The 21243-nt window shown below is 36.6% G+C and overlaps 1 protein-coding gene across 8 annotated transcripts in view; it reads left to right on the forward strand.

Annotated features, from left to right (window-relative positions):
* Nucleotides 1-21243, forward strand: part of TMEM116 (transmembrane protein 116) — a 115608-nt gene that overhangs the window by 84415 nt on the left and 9950 nt on the right. For 7 of the 8 annotated variants that reach the window (XM_079149600.1, XM_079149594.1, XM_079149595.1 and 4 more), the window contains one exon: nt 18894-18998. The exons of the other annotated variant lie outside the window; for it this stretch is intronic. In XM_079149600.1, coding sequence (XP_079005726.1) covers nt 18894-18998 — 105 coding nt within the window. The remainder of the gene's footprint in view (nt 1-18893; nt 18999-21243) is intronic. 8 annotated transcript variants of the gene reach the window in all.

Here is a 21243-nt window from a genome sequence, read left to right on the forward strand (position 1 = left end):
CACCACTCAGTTAATCCATCAGTGGATTAATCCACTGAATAAGTCACAGCTCATAATCTAATCTTTTCACCTTTGAACATTCTTATATTATCTAGCTTTGGGGGGACACTACATATCTCAACCATAAGAATGGGCTTATTGGGCTGTAACCCTGATCTAAATCAAAGAGCATCTGCATGGCTTCATTTTGTTTCTTTTTGTGTTATTTTTTTATACATATTATGTCTATATTATGTTACAAACCTCCAAATAAAGTATTACAGTTCTTTCTATATTATACATTTTAAGGAAGCTAAGAGAAGAAAGTGGAGCACAAAGATATTTATAGTTACAGTGTTAACCTTCTTATTTACTATTTTTCTCTTTATTTTTGTGAATTTGAGTTACTATATGGAATAATTTTTCATTGCAATTTATCTTTATTTACACTCCATGCTTTATGATATTGTTGTCAACTGTATTACCTTTGTGTATGTTATAGGCCCCACACTTATTATCACCACAGTCAATTTTAGACATTTTTATTATCCCCAAACCCTTTACCTCTTATCCATCATCCTTCTATTTCTTCCTTATGCCAGCCCTAGGTAGCCACTAATGAACTTTCTGTCTCTATAGCTTTTCCTATTACGGAAATTTCATACAAAGGAATCATACAACATGTGGCCCTTCATGACTGATTTCTTTCACTTAGCATAATATTTTCAAGATTTATCCACATTGTAGTACAAATGAATACTTTTGTTTTTGGCTGAATAATATCCCATTGTATACCACATTTTATTTATTCATTCTCCAGTGGATAGACATTGAATCAGTGTTTCCACCTACAACTGTTACAGATAATGCTGCTCTTAACATTTGTGCACAGTGTTTGTGTGGACATGTTTTTATCTCAAATATATAACTAATGGAATTGCTGGGTTACATTCAACTCTGTTGAATCTTTTTCCCAAAGTAACTGCACATTTGCATTCCCATCAGTAATGTATGAAAACTCAAAATTCTCCACATCCTTGCCAATGCTTTTTATTATCTGTTCTCTTGATCATAGCCATACTAATAGATATTGAATGGTAGATCATCATGTTTTCACTGTTTGACTTTGAATGGCAGTCTACACTTGGATTCCTCACATTAACCCTACTTGATCCTGTTGTTTTCCTTTTTACTTATTGATGTTATTCAACTGCAATATTTTGGATTTGAGTCTATGAGGTATATTGATGTATTGCTCTGTAGTTTTCGCTCCTTCTCTCTTTTCCCTTTTGTTTTGTTTTTTGGTGGTACTATGGGCTGAACTAAGGGCTTTCTACCACTGAGTTACATCCCAGCTCTCCTCCCCACTTTTTTTGGGCTAATATTTCTGTCTGGCTCTACAATCAGGATAATTCTCTGTCCACAAATAATAGTGTTGCTTCTTTGTTTTTTTTTTCTTTTAGAAAAAAAGATCATGCATTATTTTTGTTATTTCCTTCTTACATATTTTATATAATTTATCAGTGACATCTGCATTTGGATTTTTCCTTATAGAGAGATAATTAGTAAAAATGTATTATTTCTTTTTGTGTCATTTGTTCTTTTTTTCTTGTGATACTGGGGGTTGAACCCAGGACACTCTATATCTGAATTATCAGTGTGCCAACATTTTCCAGCCATATTCGAACTCTGGGAATTGTTCAGCTTTTCAGACGGGTGCTCTTTGCTCACCTTTATGACATATTAAGGCACAACAGCTTACGGTGAGATTCAAAGGCATCCTTTTTTTTTTTTTTTCTTTTGCGGTACTGGGGATTGAACTCAGGGCCTTGTGCTTGTGAGGCAAGCACTCTACCAGCTGAGCTATCTCCCCAGCCCTCAAAGGCATCCTTATGCAGATGTGTGGAGGCCTCTCTCTGTGTAACTCCCTTCTCACTGATACTTTGTGCTGAAATCTTGAGCACCTCACTTTCCTCAAACTCCAACCTCTGTCTTGTCGGCCTCGTGAGACCATTATGCTCTGCTTAGTTGTTCATTCTTGCACTGTGGTCTGAAAGGTCCCTCGTGAAGGGAACTGGGACAATTACGGGACTCCGTTTATTTGTTTCACTTCTCCTAAGGATCATAGTCCTGTGCTGCTTATTGTCATGTATAAAGACAGTTTTAAAACATATTTTTTCAGTTTTTCATTATTTCTGATAGAAAATCAAGTCCGGGGCTGGGATCATGGCTCAATGGTAGAGCCCTTGCCTAGCACGTGTGAGCCATGGGGTTCAATTCTCAGCACCACACAAAAGTAAATAAATAAAGGAATTTAAGGATATGGTTACCTACCTGTCCTCCCACCCGCCCTAAATGATCCCGCCACCCCAACTCCTCCCATGACCTGGCCCTGCCCCTTGCCTGCCAAAAAGGTCCTGCCGCCAAAAGTAACTAACTCCTCCCATAGCCTGGCTCTGCTAAGGCTTTATATAAAGCCCAGAACCTGGTGGTGAGCAGCAGCCATTTTACCCCTGAAGATGAGCCACATACATGGGGTGTTTAATTGATTGACCCCGCTGAACAAAGAAGAGCTTGCTGATCCGAGGTCTGCTTCCCACCTGTCATTTGTGCGCCATGTGCTTTCAATTGTGTCTGTCTACAACTAAAAAGGAAAGAAAACCAATTTCACTACCAGTTGCTGTTTTATGGTTAGATACAGAAATATGACTCATTTTAATTAATTAAAAATAATAACATTTTAACAGTTATTTTTAGTTTTGGGGAATTGAATCCAGGGCCTTTCATATACTAAACATACAGTCCACCACAGAGTTATACCCTCATCCCTGAGGCTCTTTTTTTAATTCTTATTTTTTGACCGTACTGGAGATTAATCCCAGGCGTTCTTTATAACTGAGCTACATCCCAGCCCTTTTTTTGTTGGTGGTGGTGGGGTGTTAGGTATGGAAAATGAAAAACCCCAAGAGAGTACAGCCTGGGAAAAGGGCGCAAAAAAGAAACCCCTACATTGATAACTTTCATCTCTTTCAAGATAAATCCTTTTTCAGGTGCTTGCCACAGGTAGGGAGCAGGTGTTTCATCAAACCTAGAATGATAGTCTCTGAGAAACATTAATCTCCTCCAAGATAAACCCTCTCCAGGTGCTAACCACAGACCCCCAACCCCAAAACCCAAATTCCTGAGGCCTAAACTGATACGCCGCACTAAATCATCTTTTAGTATAACCTGTATAAGGCCAAAGTCCTCCTTTGGCCAGTGGCTTATTTTCCACCAGGAGAGTGGGTTCCATTGGGGGTGTAATCCTGTTCCTGAATAAAAAACTGAGATGATCAGTGAAGTTTGCATCCTGCCCAGTCTTTTTGTGCTAACAGGGTGAGGGGGTGGTTGCGGAGGGCGGGTATTAGGGTTGTAACCCATGGCCAATTTACCACTGAACTACAACCCAGACCTTTTTATTTTGAGACAGGGACTGACTAAATTGCTTAGGGCCTTGCTAAATTATTGAGGGTAGCCTCGTATTAGGGTAACTGGTGCAAATATTCATGAGGGACACAGCTCTGAGTTCAAGCAAAGGTTTATTGACAGAGGGAGTCTGCCAGGCTGCCCCTCTGCAAGGCACAGCAGTCTGCAGGAAAAACTTCTAAACTGTATAGTCATGTACAATGGAGTAGTTAAAAAATTGGTCTGGCTTTGTGATTGTTACTTGATGTCTTTGCTGTGGTTTTGGTAGTTAGGGACTCTTTTGTGGTGGGCCTACCAGGAAGGTCATGCCTGGGTGGGTAGGTGCTAATTTTCAAATGGAGTTACTTTGGCCTAAAGACCTTACACCTCAAACTTTTGATCCTCCTGTCTCAACTTCCCAAGCCACTGGGAGTATAGGCATGTACCACCGTACCTGGCACATCCCAACTCATTTTAGTTTTTGAGTTCTAACTCATTTTAGTTCCAGAGTTTTTTGAGTTCTTTATATATTCTGGAAATTAGTGCTCTATCTGAAGTATGCCGGGGTCCAGCCCTAGCAGGAGTCCATGGGTTCCACATTGGTAAACGGGGCGCAGGGAGACAGCGTCGGCGATGGATGGAGAATGAAAGACACAGACTCTAGTTCTGGTGCAATCAATCCCACTTTATTCTGGGGAAGGCTGGGTTTATATACACTTTTCTTCAGGCTATGATGACAGGCTTATGATTAATAAAATCAAAGAAGTTTCCAAAGCATAGGCAGAAATTGTTTTTACTGAAAGATTGTGAGAAATCAGTAACCGTACAGATTACAAATATTTAACTAAGTCAATGAGCTAATACAATGTTTATTTCCTTAATATCTAAACTCTATGTGACCTAAGACTATTATTATTCTCACGGTTAAAGCGATAGACAAATAATCTCACATGACCATTTCTACTAGGTCCATCTGATTAATATCTAACTTGCTAAGTTACAGGAAGGCAACAGTCCCAATGGTTCCCATGGCTAAGTTTTTTTACTGAATAGATTACATTGTCTTATGTAGCTCTTTTTCCCAGAACAGGTCATGTGTACAATGTTTATTATAGGAGTGACCTATTCTTTGTAGGAAGGAAAGAATGTTGTGAAACCTTATTCTTTTACCTTACCACCACACATAAACAAAACCATCATCTGGATTAAACCACCCTGTAAGAAACAGGGGGAGATCTATATCTACCTTCTCTAAGGGCTTGCCTTTAGGGGGGTAGCAGGCTTGCCATTGATAAAATAAGCTAGTCCATATCTGGTAGCTACTGTGGGAGGTGCTTTTTGCATACTCATGGTTGGAAAGGCAGACGGTTCCGTGGCCAAATTTATGTACTGCATTACATGTTCATAACAAGCACCCCAGGAAGAAGACACATCACACAGTGATAAAAGATTTTTTACTACTTGTGGCTGAGAAGGAGTTCTAGTCCCTAATGTTTTATTAATATTCTTGGGAAATTCTGTAGTATTCCCTTCACCCTCAGTGATTACTATCAAGGAATAGTATGAGTAATATAATATTAGAAACATAATGCAGAAAAAGCACCAGAGCCCGGAGGCAAGCATCTGGCATCTCCCGGGACGATGAATCCTTGCAAACATCATTCCCCCAGTGGATCCTTGTCAAGCACTGGTTGGGTTGCCAGGCGCCCCCGCAGAAGTATGAGTGGCAAAGATATTCTCCCACTCTGTAGGCTCTCTCTTCGCATTGCTGATAGTTTTCTTTGCTGAGAGAAAGCTATTTAGTTTGAATCTATCTCAGTTATTGATTCTTGCTTTTATTTCTTGTGCTATGGGAGTCCTGTTAAGGAAGTCTGATCCTAAGCCAACGGGGTGAAGATTTGGACCTGCTTTTTCTTCTATAGGATGCAGGGTCTCTGGTCTGATTTCAAGGTCCTTGATCCATTGTGAGTTGAGTTTTGTGCAGGGTGAGAGATAGGGGTTTAGTTTCATTCTGTTGCATACGAATTTCCAGTTTTCCCAGTACCATTTGTTGAAGAGGCTATCTTTTCTCCATTGCATATTTTTGGCACCTTTGTCTAGTATTTATTTGGGTTTGAGTCCGTGTCCTCTATTCTGTACCATTGATCTACCTGTCTATTTTGGTGCCAATACCATGCTGTTTTTGTTACTGTTGCTTTGTAGTATAGTTGAAGTTCTGGTATTGCGATACCCCCTGCTTCATTCTTCCTGCTAAGGATTGCTTTAGCTATTCTGGGTTTCTTACTCTTCCAGATGAATTTCATGATTGCTTGCTCTATTTCTGTGAGGTACGTCATTGGGATTTTAATTGGAATTGCATTGAATCTGTATAGCACTTTTGATAGTATGGCCATTTTGACAATATTAATTCTGCCTATCCAAGTACATGGGAGATCTTTCAATCTTCTAATGTCTTCCTTAATTTCTTTCTTCAGTGTTTTGTAATTTTCATTGTAGAGATCTTTTACCTCTTTGGTTAGATTGATACCCAAGTATTTTTTTTTTTTTGAGGCTATTGCAAATGGAGTTGTTTTCCTCATTTCCCTTTCAGCTGTTTCATTGCTTGCGTATAAAAATGCTGTAGATTTATGTGTGTTGATTTTATAGCCTGCTATTTTACTGAATTCATTGATGAGGTCTAGAAGTTTTCTGGAGGAGGTTTTTGGATCCTCTAAATATAGAATCATGTCATCCGCAAATAGTGACAGCTTAAGTTCCTCTTTTCCTATTTGTATCCCTTTAATTTCTTTAGTCTGCCTAATTGCTCTGGCTAGAGTTTCGAGGACAATGTTGAATAGAAGTGGTGAAAGAGGACATCCCTGTCTTGTTCCCGTTTTTAAAGGGAATGGTTTCAATTTTTCTCCATTAAGAATGATGTCGGCCATGGGCTTAGCATAAATAGCCTTTACAATGTTCAGGTATGTTCCTACTATCCCTATTTTTTCTAGTGTTTTCAGCATGAAGGGGTGTTGTATATTGTCAAATGCTTTTTCTGCATCAATTGAAATAACCATATGATTCTTATCCTTAAGTCTATTGACATGATGGATTACGTTTATTGATTGACGGGTGTTAAACCATCCTTGCATTCCAGGAATAAACCCCACTTGATCGTGGTGCACAATTTTCTTAATATGTTTTTGGATACGGTTTGCCAATATTTGTTAAGGATCTTAGCATCTATATTCATCAAGGATATTGGTCTAAAATTTTCTTTCCTTGATGTGTCTTTTCCTGGTTTGGGTATGAGGGTGATATTAGCTTCATAGAATGAGTTTGATAAGGTACCCTCCTTTTCTATTTCCTGGAATACTTTGAGAAGTATTGGAATGAGTTCTTCTTTGAAGGTCTTGTAGAACTCAGCTGAGAATCCGTCTGGTCCTGGGCTTTTCTTGGATGGTAGATTTTTAATGGCTTCTTCTATTTCATTGCTTGATATTGATCTGTTTAAATCATGTATGTCCTCCTGGTTCAGTTTGGGAGGAGCATATGTCTCTAGAAATTTGTCAATGTCTTCAGTACTTTGTATTTTGTTGGAATACAGATTTTCAAAGTAGCTTCTCATTATGTTCTGTATCTCAGTGGTGTCTGTTGTGATATTTCCTTTTGCATCATGTATTTTAGTAATTTGAGTCTTCTCTCTCCTTTTCTTTGTTAGTGTGGCTAAGGGTTTATCTATTTTGTTTACTTTCTCAAAGAACCAACTTTTTGTTATGTCAATTTTTGGAATCAATTCTTTTGTTTCAATTTCATTGATTTCAGCTCTGATTTTAATTATATCCTGTCTTCTACCACTTTTGCTGTTATTTTCTAGGTCATGTTTAGGTTCTAATGATACTGGAATGGTCATTTGTATGACATAAGATTGGAGTCAAGTTTCATTTTTTCCTATATGGATTCACACTTATCCCCAAACCATTGAGAAGTACAGTTTTTCTTCCCAATTTGCAGTACCAACTTTGTCACATGTCAAGGATTTATATATGGAAGGGTCTGTTTCTTGGTTATTTGGTTTCGTTAACCTGTTTGTCTATCTCTGTGCCAGTATGATAGTCTAAATGGTATGGGTTTATAATTATTTTATGTTTTTGGGTGAGTCTTCCTATCTTGTCTCCTTCTTCAAGAGTATCTTCACTGTTGGCCCTTGTTCTTACTTGTAAATTTCAGAATTTTTTTGTGAAAGTCAATAACAAAACTTGCTGGAATTTTGATAAAACTTCTAAATCTGTAAATCATTTTGTAGAGCATTAACAGCAGTTCATGAAATTGATTGTCCATTACTGAGGTATTCTTTAATATCTTTCAACAGACTTTAATTTTCTTTGTAGAGACTGTGTGTTTTTAGATTTATTCCTAGGTCGATCATATTATATATGTTATGTTTTATTTATATAAGTATGTATTTATGTTATATATCTTATTACCATATATATCACACATACATTGCATATTTTGCTTTATATGCTAAATAAATTATATAAAATATGTGCATTTTATATATAACATGAATATATGGCATTTATAACAGATTATTGCCATTATGTAGAAATATATAGTTCTTGCTTTTTGATTCAGCAACCAGTGGTGTATTGGAGCTGATTTTACCAATTACTAAGTTTTCTGGAATTTTATGAGCCAAATTAAAAACAATTAGAGGGCTAAGATTGTGGCTCAAGTGGTAGAGCTTTGCCTGGCATGTGTGAGGCACTGAGTTCAATTCTCAGCACCACATATAAATAAATAAATAAAAGTCCATAAACAACTAAAAAAAATTTTAAAAACAATTAGGGTTAAAAATTAAGCTATATAAAGTTATAATTAAGTATACTATGTTAAAACAAGCATGATAAGTACTCAGAGCTATAATTTTCTGATTATATCTCCTATCACCTTTACTTTGGGGTTATCTGTGTCCATTGTATCTGTATGGTAAAAATACTATGTATCACAATTCTCTTGCCTCTAGCCCGTATCAGTGTGCATGTATATACTTGTTTGTTGTCAATTAATTTTGGGGGGAGGTGAATACTGGGAATTTAACCCACAGGTGCTCTACCACTAAGTTACATCCTTAACCAGTTATGGTATTAACACTACATAAATTAGTTAACACTTACCTACTTTCTGTCACTAACTGCTTTTTTCTATTATCAAAAAAAAAAAAAAAAAAAAGCAGGCATGGCGGGGCCCACCTGTAATCCTAGTGGCTCAGGAGACTGAGGCAGGAAGATTGAGAGTTCTTAGCCACCTTGAGAAATTTAGTGAGACCCTAAGCAACTTAATGAGACCCTATCTCAAAATAAAAAATAAAATTAAAAAAGGGCTGAGGATATGGCTCAGAGGTAAAGTGCCCCTGGATTCAATCCCTGGTATCAAAAACAAAAAACCAAAAAACTTACAGTATGCAGTTTTTTGTCTGTCTGGTTTCTTTCTCTTCACTTAAAACTTGAATGTGTGTGTATATTCAGGACTGAATCCAGGGGCACTTTGTCATTGAGTTGTATCTCCACCCCTTTTTATTTTTTATTTTGAGACAGGATCTTCCTAAGTTTCTTAGGGCCTCACTAAGTTGCTGAGGGTAGTCTTGAACTTGCAATTCTCCTGTCTTAGCCTCCTGAGTTGCTAGGGTTACAGATGCGCACCACCATGCCCAGCAGCATAAAACTTTTAAGGTACATCAACACTGTGATATGATCAATAGTTTGTTTTTTTTTTTATTGCTAAGTAGTATTCCATTGCATAGAGATACTCGAGATGCCTAATTTGTTTATTCACTCATCAGTTGGTAAATAGAGCTTCTGTGGACATTCTCATATGAATATTTCTCTTTTTTCTCTTTTTATTTTTGGTACCAGGACTTGAACCCAGGGGCACTTAACCACCTATCCACATTCCTAACCCTTTTTGAAAATACTTTGTTTAGAGACAGGGTCTCTCTAAGTTGATTAGGGCCTCGCTAAATTGCTGAGGCTGACTTTGAACTCACAATCCTCCTGCCTCAGGCTCTGCCCTGAGCCACTGAGATGACAGGCCTATTCCACTACAACCAGCTGGATACATGTTTTCATGTCACTTGGTATGCCTAGGAGTGGAATTGATAGATCATATGATAACCCAAAAGGTTGTGTTTTTTGTTTTTTTTCTGAGCATCAAAGCCAGGGACATGTACATACTAGTGCTTTACTATTGATCTCCATACTCATTCCAATCCTAATATGTTTATTTTTGATATCATAAGAAATTGCCAAGTTGTTTTTCAAGGTGATTATGTCATTTGGACTTTTATAGGTAGTACATGAGAGATTCAGTTGCTATATATCTCACAAAAACTTGGTAGTATCAACCTTTTTCATAGATGTATAGTGTATTTCGTGACTTTAATTTCTATTTCCCTAATGTCTCATGATATTATGCATTTTTTTTCACGTGCTTACTTACTTTCACTCTGTCTTTTCTGGTGAAATATCTTTTCACATATTTTACCTATTTTAAAATGGGTTGTATCATTATATTGTATTGGAAGAGCTGTTTTAAACTATTTATTACAGGGCTGGAGATGTAACTCAGTGGTAGAGCACGTGCCTACCTTGTGTGGGGCCTTGTGTTCAATCTCCAGCACACACACAGAAAGTTAAATTGAATTAATTAAAAAATAAAATGTATTTTAAGGATACGATTCTTTTAGCAAAGATGTGATTTATGAATACTTTTTTCCAAGCTGTCACTTGTATTTTCATTTGCTTAACAGTACCTTTTTTTGCCTAAGAATTGTTTTATTGAGACAAAATTGACATAACATAAAATTATTCACTTCAATTGAATAATTCCGTGATGTTTCATGAATTTACAATGTTGAGCAATTACCACTTCTATCTAGTTCCAAAATGATTTCATCATTCAAAAGGAAGGGAAGCACTGCAAAACTTGGTAACACTGCCTATAATCCCAGCTACTCAGAGGCTTAATCAGGAAGATTGTAAATTCAAGGCCATCCTGGACAATTTATTGATACCCTGTTTCAGAATAAAAAATTGTAAAGGTTAAGTATGTATCTCAGTGCACAATTCCCAGGACCAAAAAAAAAAAAAAAAAGAGAGAGAGAGACTGTTAGCAGTTTGCAGTTGCTCCTTACTCCCATTTCCCCCCAACTATAAATCTGCCTTCTGTCCCTATGAATTTACCTATTCTGAAAATTTAATATAAATGGAGTAACATTGACTTGAAATAATACAAGACCTTTTGTGTCTGGCTTCTTTGACTTAGTCTAATGTTTTGAAGGTTTTTCTTCAGTGTAACGTGCATTTTCATAATTTAGTATGCCATCACACATATATATATATATGATGTGATATATATATATGATGTGATATATATATATGATGTGATATATATATGATGTGATATATATATGATGTGATATATATATGATATATATATGATGTGATATATATATATGATGTGATATATATATATATATATATCACAGTTTATTTACTTAACCCAGCCATTCATCTGTTGATTAATATTTAATCTGTTTCTACCTTTTTAGTCATTGTGCATTGTAGGGGGCCTCTCATCCACATCCCGCGTGGATGAGAAAAGGATTAACTGCCGGAGGAGGATGTTGGCTGTATATCACTCAAGTACCCAAAAACTTATCTACTCAATAAACACATAAGAGCCAATACTCTTTTTAAATGAGAGGGGGCATGATGGGTCTCATCATACCACCTCTGACCTCTCACAACAAAAATAAGGCACCCAACTCTTTTTTATTTATAATACACAGGTAAAGGGGTCCAGGACCAGGAGGTGCTTCTTCTGTGATGGACAGGATAGGGTTAGGGGAGCCATTCTCTTAGGGGAAATATTCCAGAAGGAGACAGGGAACACCCCCCATGCAGCGCCACATGCTTCCTGGCAGTCTGGGACAGACCTCTGTGGCTGCTAGTTCCTGGAAGCCAGGCCTCTGCGTCCCACGGCTCAACCTAGTCTGATTCTGCTGAATAAGGACGGCTTTCCACAGTGCATATTGTTGCTATGAACATATGTGTTTGTGTACCTGTTGTCAATTCTTTTTTTTCTTTTTTTTCTTTTTTTTTTTTTTTTTTTGGTACTGGTTATTTAACCCAGGGGTGCTTTACTACTGAGCTACATCCCCAACCCTTTTTATTTTTTGAGAGAGTCTTACTTATTTTTTAAGAGAGAGTTACTAGGGCCTTACTAAGTTGCTGAGGCTGGCCTTTAATTTGTGATCCTCCTGCCTCATCCTCCCAAGTCACTGGGATTATTGGCGTGTGCCATCATGCCCAACTTTTTCATCAATTCCTTTCTATCATTTCAAAATGGAATTACTGGTATTCTCTTAAGCTACTTGAGGAATGACCTAACTTTTCCACAGCAGTTCAGCTAATATTTATATTCCCACCAGTAATGTACCAAGATTCCTCCTTTTCTACATTCTCTCTGATGTTCATTGTATCTTTTTTTTTTTTTTTTTTTTTTTTTTTTTTGCAGTGCTGGGGATTGAACCCAGGACCTTGTGCTTGCAAAGCAAGCACTCTCCCAACTGAGCTATATGCCCAGCACTCATTGTATCTCATTGTGTGTGTTTATGTCATTTCCTTTCTGGGTGGTTTTTTTGTTTGTTTGTTTGTTTTGGGTATGAGGAGTTAAACCCAGGGAACTTTATATCTCTGGCACTGTTTATTTGTTTATTTATTTATTGCTCATTTTGGTTTTGATTTGTATTTCTTAATGATTAGTAATGTTGAACATCTTTTCCTGTGTTTATTGGCCATTTGAATGCCTTTTTTGACTCTAAGTCTATTCAAGTTCTTTGTCCATTTTTAACTGGGTTGTTTTTTGTTGAGTTGTATATTTTTTGATATTTTCTGAATACTAGACTGTTAAAAGATATAACATTTGCAAATTGTATTTTCTCCCATTTAGTAGGACCTTTTCCCTTTCTTGTTTTGTTTTTGCAGTACTGGGGATCGAACCTAGGGCCTTGTGCTTGTGAGGCAAGCACCCTACCAGCTGAGCTATCACCCCAGCCCATTCACTTTCTTGTGATACTTTTTGATCATGAACTCTGAAAAAAAAATTGTTTTAATTCACATAAAATTAACCATTTTAAAGTGAGTTCTGTGACTTTAGTACTTTTACCACGTTGTGCAAATATTGTCTAGTTTCAAAGTAAAATGCCTTTTCTCTTTAAGTGGTTTCCCCCTATCTTCCATTCCCTCAGCCCCTAGAAACCATCAGTCAGCATTATCTCTGTGGCTTTATCTGTTCTGAATATTTCCTGTTATTGGAATCATTCAAAAACTTTTGTGTCTGGCTTTGTTCATCTAGCATAATATTTTGAAAGTTCATCCATTTTGTAGTATGTATCAGTTCTTATTCATTTTAGAACTGAATAATATATTCCATTATATGCGTATACCCCAGTTTATCCATTTGTTTGTTTATGGACATTTGGGCTGATCTCATGCATATACTTGTACTTGTTTGAGTTCCTGTTTTCAGTTCTTTTGGGTATATGCCTGAGACTGAATTGCTGAATTATCTGGTAAAACTTTTCCCATTTTTGGTACTTTTGTTTGCATAGATCCAGATTTCTATCTGGTATCGTCTGTTTTTTGCTTGAAGAACTTCCTTTAACATTTCTTATAGTAATGGTCTGCCTCAGTGTATTCTCTCAGCTTTTATTTGTCTGAAAAAGTGTTTGTTTTTATCTTTTTCTTGAAAGGCATCTTTGCTATGTAGAAATTTCCAGTTTGACTTTTTTTTTTCCCTCTCAGAATTTTCAAGATGTTCTTGTTTTCTAGATTGTATTGTTTCTGATAAGAAGTCTGCTATTTTTCTTATCTTTATTCTTGTGTATATAATGTGTCTTTTTACTCTGCTTTTGGGATTTTCTGTTTATCATTGCTTACAGTAAGTTGATTACAGTCTACTCTGGTGCATTTTATTCATATTTCTTATGCTTGATTTTGTTAAGCTTCTCCAGATGTAATGATTTATTTCAAATTTGGAAACACTTGGCCTTTGTTCTGCTTTGTTTTTATCTTTTTTTATATTTTTTGGTAGATAAACATAATACCTTTATTTTGATTTATTTATTTTTATGTGTTGCTGAGGATCAAACCCAGTGCCTCACACGTTAGACCAGTACTCTAACACTGAGCCCCAGCCCCAGCCCCGTCTCTTTTCTTTTTCTTTTTTTTTTTTAATTTCGCTTTTTTGAATTTCTTAAATTTTTTTTTTCTGTTTTTGTTCTCTCTCTATATCTTGACTCTTTTTGGAATTCTAATATCATGTTTCTTATCCTACTTGCATTCCACAGCTCAGTGAGAGTTTGTTCATTTTTCAAAGTCTTTTTTTTTTCTCTTGGTGGTCCAGTTTAAATGGCTGACGTTTCTGTGTTTCTGTCTTCATGTTTACTAAATTTTTCTTTTTGAAGTTTCTAGTCTTCCACATTTCTTTCATACATTTCATTTTTATTTCTAAAAAGTTCAGTTTGGATTTTTTAAATATATATCTTGTATTTCTTGTTATGCTCATACTTTCTGATTTTCTATGCATTTTTGGACATAGGAGATTGATTGTTAATAGTTCCTTTAACATTTTTGCTTGTAGTACAGGGGATTAAACCCAGGGCCTTACCCATGCTAGGCAAACACTACATTGAGCTACATCCCCCGTACAGTTTTATTTTATTTTGAAACAGTGTCTTATTATTTTGCCCAGGCTAGCTAAGAATATGTGATCCTGCTACCTTAGCCTCCCAAGTAACTGGGATTACAGATGTGTGCCACTGCACCCAGCTTCTCAGTTTTAATTTGTGTTATTTCACGGTCCATTTAAAAAAAATTTTTTTTTAATTGTCAGTGGACCTTTATTTTATTTATTTATATGTGGTGTCAAGAATTGAACCCAGTGCCTCACACATGCTAGGCAAGTGCTCTGCCACTGAGCCACAACCCCAGTTTGAGTGGGTCCATTTTTGTTGATTAATTTTCTCTTATTTATGGGTCGTATTTTCCTGCTTCTTTGCGTGTCTAACATTATTTTATTAGATGCCAGAAATTGCAGATTTTACATTGTTTGTTATCCAATTTTTAAATATATTTCTTTAATTTGGAAGGCGTGGTTGTCTTGGATGCAGTTAACAGAGTCTGATCCTTTCAAGTTTCAAGTTGTGCCTGTGTTTTTTGCTTTTGTTTGTTTTTGCAGTACTGGGGATTGACCCCAGGGCCATGTATATGCTAGGCAAGCATTCTACTGAGCTACATCCCCAGTCATTTATATTTTTTATTTTGAGACAGGCTCTCACTAAGTTGCCAAGGTGGCCCCAAACTTGCAATCCTCCTGCCTCAGCCTCCTTAATTGCAGGGATTCCAGGTGTGCCTCACCACACCCAGCCAGCCTTTAAGCTTTAAGAAGACAACCTTTCATGTACAGATCTCTCTTACTGAGGCAGAACTCTTCTTGTGATCATGCTCTGTGTATTAGTAAGTCTCACCACCCTGCCAGATGAGAATATGAGCTATTCCTGCCCCTAATTGAGCTTTGGGGATTGCTCCACCTATTTTTTTTTTTTTTTTTACAATAAAGTTTATTAGCTGTTCTCCTCTTTCTCATAAATGAAATGGATAATGTTGCTAATTATTTACAAACCAGTGTTCATTTAAATTTTAATGAGGAGGTTGTCAAAAACCACATATTTAATAAGCAACTCCAAAGAGCAATGGGAAGCCAAATGATATTATTAATAAAAAGGACCAGTTTCGCATGATGTCAGCTGGAGGGGTTTGTGTTCTTTAGTTCTTTACCAAGTTGAGGAATTTTCCTCTAAGTCTGCAGATGGTGTTATAATGAATAAATACTGGATTTTCTCAAATGTTTTTTCTGCACCTTTTGATCCAATCACATGGGTTTTCTTCTTTGGCCTGATATGTGATGGATGACATTTGATTTTTTGAATGTTGAACTAGCTATGCATACCTGGAATACCATTTCACCATGGTATATAATTCTTTTGTTACATTGTTGGATCAGTTTGCTCTATTGAGGATGCTTGCATCTATGTTCATGAGCGGTATCGATCGGTAGTTTTCCTTCCTCTGTCTGATTTTAGTATCAGGGTAATGCTGACTTCACAGAGTTATGAAGTGTTTTTCCTGCTTCTCTTTTCCTTTAGAGATTTTAGAAGATTCATATGATTTCTTTGTTAAGTGTGCAGTAAAATTCACCAGTGAACCCTGCTGACTTGATGCTTTCTATTTTGGAAGGTTATTAATGCTTGATTCAATGTCTTCAGTGCACATATGCCCATGTGGGTTTTCTATAGCTCCTAGTGTGAGATTTAATAGTTTGTATCTTTCAAGGAAGTGTCCATTTCATCCTAATTATCAAATATGTGGGCCTGGAGTTTGTTCATAACATCCTTTTATTATTTTTTAAATTTATTTTTATTGTAAACAAATGGGATACATCTTGTTTCTCTGTTACATTCTTTTATTATTCATTTAATGTCGATGAGATCAATCCTGATAGCTCCTCTTTCATTTCTGATATTAGTAATATATGTTGTATCTTTATTTTTCTTTCTTAGTCTGGCAGAAGTTTGTCAATTGTATTAATTTTTTTCAAAGAACTGACTTCTGGTTTCATTGATGTTTCTCTACTGTTTTAAATTTCATTGATTTCTGCTCTAATTTTTATTATTTCTTCTTCTGATTGCTTTCAGATTATACTTCTTTCCATACTTTCCTAAATTGGAAGCTTAGACTATTAATTTTAGATCCTTCTTCTTTTCTAATGTATATATACAATGCTGTAATTTTTCCTCTAAACATCATTGATGCTATATCTCATAAATTTTGTTGTATTTTCATTTCCATTTAATTAAAATATTTTTAGATTTCTAAAAAAATAAATAAATAAAAATAAAAAATAAAAAGGACCAGAGAAATTGAGTTCTGAAGTAACTTCTACCTTTCAATAAAATATCTTAAAATTGCTCACCATTATGATCTGGGCAACTCTAGTGCAGAGCAGCTACACAGGATGAAAGGTGTCTGAGGGGGAAACTCACACATAAATAGGGTTTTTGCCTGTTTTCCTATTAATAAAAGAAGGAGAACTGGAAGGAAAGGCAGAGGACCAAAATCAAACCCAATGACAAGAAAAACAACGAAATAAAAACAAAAACAAACACCCCCCCCCCCCCCCCCCCCCCCCCCCCGCTGCCCAGCCCTGGGAACCTTTTGAAAATTTCTGTAGAAGAGAGCATGCTCATACTTTTACTTGCAATCTAATTTCCCTAGAGGCTTCTCCTCACAACCACTGTACTCCTGTTTTCCGTTCACATGATTAAGGAAGATAAGCTTGATCAATTTATATTTAATTTAAAAATCAAAAAGTTAGGAGTAGGTGCTCCACCTATTTTTTAAAAAGATTTTTCTAGTTGTAGATGAACAGCATCCCTTTATTTTATTTGTTTATTTATATGTGCTGCTAAGGATTGACCCCAGTGCCTCATGCAGGCTAGGCAAGCACCCTGCCGCTGAGTTGCAGCCCCAGCTCCCTACCTAGTCTTTTCTGGTGGCTCTTTTCTTTGGGCATGCATAGATTAATACTCAAAGTCTTGGGAGATCTCTGATTTCCAGAGCATTGTAACTCCGTGTAGTTACCTCTTCCTTGATGTTCTAGTTAACAGATTTAAGCAGCCTCCTCCTCCAACACTGAACTCAACCAAGAAAACGATCTGTTAGGATCCCCCCTCCCTGCCACACACACGTGTTTTCCAGTCAGTGTGCTGGGGAACTCAGTGAGTCCCCTTTCTGTTCCCCTTATTCTTTCAGGGATTGTTGTTCTGCACTATTTCTTGTCTGCTGTTTAACAACTAAATGTTTTCATATATTTTGCTCAATTTTTAATTGCTTAAGCCTGGAGGGTGAATTCTGTTCCTGTTATTTATCAATACTGAAAGTAGAAATTCATTTCCTTACATTTTGTCCTGCTGGTTGTTTGTTATCATGTCTATTCTTTGATGCTTTTAAAGAGCCTTTAAAAAAAGATTCTCTAGGGCTAGGAAGTAGCTTAGTGGTAGAGCACTTGCCTACCATGCCTGAAGCCCCGGGTTTAATCCTCAACACTGTGTGCACATGCATGTTCATACACCCACACACCCACACACATACCCAGACACACACATATATATTTATCTTTAAAAAATACTTTATCCTGCATATTTAATACTTTGAATGGAAATTTTGATTCCATAGCCTAACTCAGGTTGTTAATATGGGTTCCCCAAAACTCAAGCAAGAATTTAATCACCATAGTTATATATATATTAATGGTAGTAAGAGGGTGGAAATATACTCTGTAATTTTGGATTGAACCCATGGGCTCTAAACCACTGAGCCACATCCCCAGTCCTTTTCATTTTTATTTTGAGACAGGATCTTGCTAAATTGCTTAGAGCTTCACTAAGTTGCTGAGGCTGGCCTCAAACTTGGAATCCTCTTGTCTCCCAAATTGCTAGGATTACAGGCATGTGTCACTGCGCATGGCTTTGACTATGATATTTAGAGATGAGGCCTTTAGGAGATGATTTGGCTTTATAAGTAGAGGGAGAGGGACACAGACACAGACACAAGTGTTCCCTGTCTCTTGCTATTTTGCTCTAAGCCTCCCCCAAACTCTGCCGCCAAGAAGGTCATCACCAAATGAGAGGTCCCTAGACCCTTTACCTCCAGAACTATGAACCAGAATAAATCTCTTTTCTTTAAAAGTAACTCACCTCAAAAATGTTATTATAGTGATGAAAAATAGACTTACAAAGCTACCATTATTAAAAATAGAAATTCTTATTGCCTTTTCAATTAAAATATAATAGAAAAAGGTTCTGTGATACCCTCATAAAAGTGGAACAGTTAGCCAGGCGCAGTGGTACATGCCTATAATTCCTGTGACTCACTGAGGCAGGAGAATGGCAAGTTCAAGGCCAGCCTCAGCAACATAATGAGAACCTGTATCAGAATGAAATGAAATGAAATGAGATAATGGGGGGAAAAAAAAAAAAAAAGCTCAGTGGTATTTACTATCATGCACAAGGCCCCTAGTTTCAGTACTTAATACTGAAAAAAAAAGAAAGTAAAGTGAAACAATTAGATGAGAGGAGGTAGATAATCCTATGGGTCCTCTGAACAATCAAAAGGATAAAATAAAGATGTTGGGCATGTTGTAGGTGGGCCTGAGTAGAATTCCTGGATGTGACTGATTTACAATGGTAGGGATACTAGATGGTATGTTACTAATAAGCCTGCAGGTAGGATTCTTATATTGGAAAATAATGAAATAAATTTAAGGAAGAGAGGGACAGATATGATGGATTGTTTCAATTTTTAACCTAGGTATTCTACGTTTCCTCATTCCTCTACACCATCAATTACATCTGGTATTTGTGCACAGAACTAAGGATGGAACACAGCCAGAGTGGACAGAACACATCTCCACTGGTACGTTTATTCAGAGCGGATAGTTAAGAACAGTGTGCTAAAATATACATCTCTGATAAACAGTGTAACCACTGAACACTAGCTGAGTGAATTTGTGGAGGTTAGTGAAGGTAAAACCATGTTTCCACAGAATTTCCATTTTATTGATGTTACTTCCTCTCCTCCATTTCCTTACACATACACGTAAAAGGTTTTATTATGAGACACATTATTTACAGTACTGCCATTCCTGCCTTGTTTGATTCAATGTGGGAAATCCTTGGCTTCATGCCATCCATCATTGTTAGCAGAGTAAAGAAAATGGTCTTGGAGGACTGGAGTATAGCTCAGTGGTAGAGAACTTGCCTAGCATGGGAAAGGCCCTGCGTTCCATCCCTAGCACTGCGTAAGAAGCTGCGTGGGGGAAGGTCCTGGATAAGAGTCAAGGAGGTGCTGCTGTCTACTAACATGAGATTTGGGGTTACAGGTATTAGGGAAAGTGTTCTGCACTGTTCTGTTTCTTCATTATGTGTGGGTGAAGGTATTAACTTGTTGAAGTGCAGAGGAATTGAATGTGTGGTAGTCCAAAAACAAGATGAATCCTGAAAACACTTGTCTTTCCTTCTTTAATTCTCAGAGTTGGAGGCACTCTCCAGCATGACAATGATAAAAGAGAAGAGAATGCTAAGTCAGTACATCTGGATTCTTTCATGTTTGTGCATATTTTACATATCACATAATTCATCAATTTCAAGTGTACAATTAGTGATGTTTTAATTAAATTTACCAAGTTGTGTAATCATCATAAATTGATTTCAGAATATTTCTTTACCCCAATAAAATCTTTCTTGCCCTTAACCATGCCCTTCTCACTCTCTGCTCTAGGTAATCAGTAGTCTACTTTCTTTCTCTCTAGACCACCCTTTTCTGGACCTCTCATATAAATTCAGTAATACCATATGTGGTCTCTTGTGTTTCTGTGGTTTCTTTCACTTAGCATAGTGCATTTGAAGTTCATGTAGCAGGTATAAATAATTCATCTTTTTTTACTGCCAAATGGTATTTCCTTGTATAATAAAAATTGAGTTTATTTCTAATTCTTTCAATATCACTAAGTAGTAGATGACACTTTTTATGATGTTATCATTTCTTCTTTGAGGGAGTACTGGGGATTTAACCCAGGGATAATTTACCACTAAGCCACATCCTCAGATCTTTTTAATAATTTTTTATTTTGAGACAGTGTCTTACTAAGTTGCTTAGATCCCTGCTAAGTTGCTGAGGCTGTCCTTGAACTTATGATCCTCCTGTCTCAGCCTCCTGAGCACATGGGATTACAGGTGTGGGCCACTGCACCTGGCTCAATTTTCATTTCTTTAAAAGTCTTGCGTACTTTAATCTTTTTATACATATCTTACTAAATATTTCTGCAGTATTTGTTCTGCTCCCCTTTTTTTTTTTTTTTTTTGAAGGGGGACTTTTCATTAAGAGCATGTAGAAAATTGTGCACCACGATCAAGTGGGGTTTATTCCTGGAATGCAAGGATGGTTTAACACCCGTCAATCAATAAACGTAATCCATCATGTCAATAGACTTAAGGATAAGAATCATATGGTTATTTCAATTGATGCAGAAAAAGCATTTGACAATATACAACACCCCTTCATGCTGAAAACACTAGAAAAAATAGGGATAGTAGGAACATACCTGAACATTGTAAAGGCTATTTATGCTAAGCCCATGGCCGACATCATTCTTAATGGAGAAAAATTGAAACCATTCCCTTTAAAAACGGGAACAAGACAGGGATGTCCTCTTTCACCACTTCTATTCAACATTGTCCTCGAAACTCTAGCCAGAGCAATTAGGCAGACTAAAGAAATTAAAGGGATACAAATAGGAAAAGAGGAACTTAAGCTGTCACTATTTGCGGATGACATGATTCTATATTTAGAGGATCCAAAAACCTCCTCCAGAAAACTTCTAGACCTCATCAATGAATTCAGTAAAATAGCAGGCTATAAAATCAACACACATAAATCTACAGCATTTTTATACGCAAGCAATGAAACAGCTGAAAGGGAAATGAGGAAAACAACTCCATTTGCAATAGCCTCAAAAAAAAAAAAAATACTTGGGTATCAATCTAACCAAAGAGGTAAAAGATCTCTACAATGAAAACTACAAAACACTGAAGAAAGAAATTAAGGAAGACCTTAGAAGATGGAAAGATCTCCCATGTACTTGGATAGGCAGAATTAATAT

Source organism: Sciurus vulgaris, assembly GCF_902686455.1.
Source record: "Sciurus vulgaris genome assembly, chromosome: 8".
Lineage (NCBI taxonomy): Eukaryota > Metazoa > Chordata > Mammalia > Rodentia > Sciuridae > Sciurus > Sciurus vulgaris.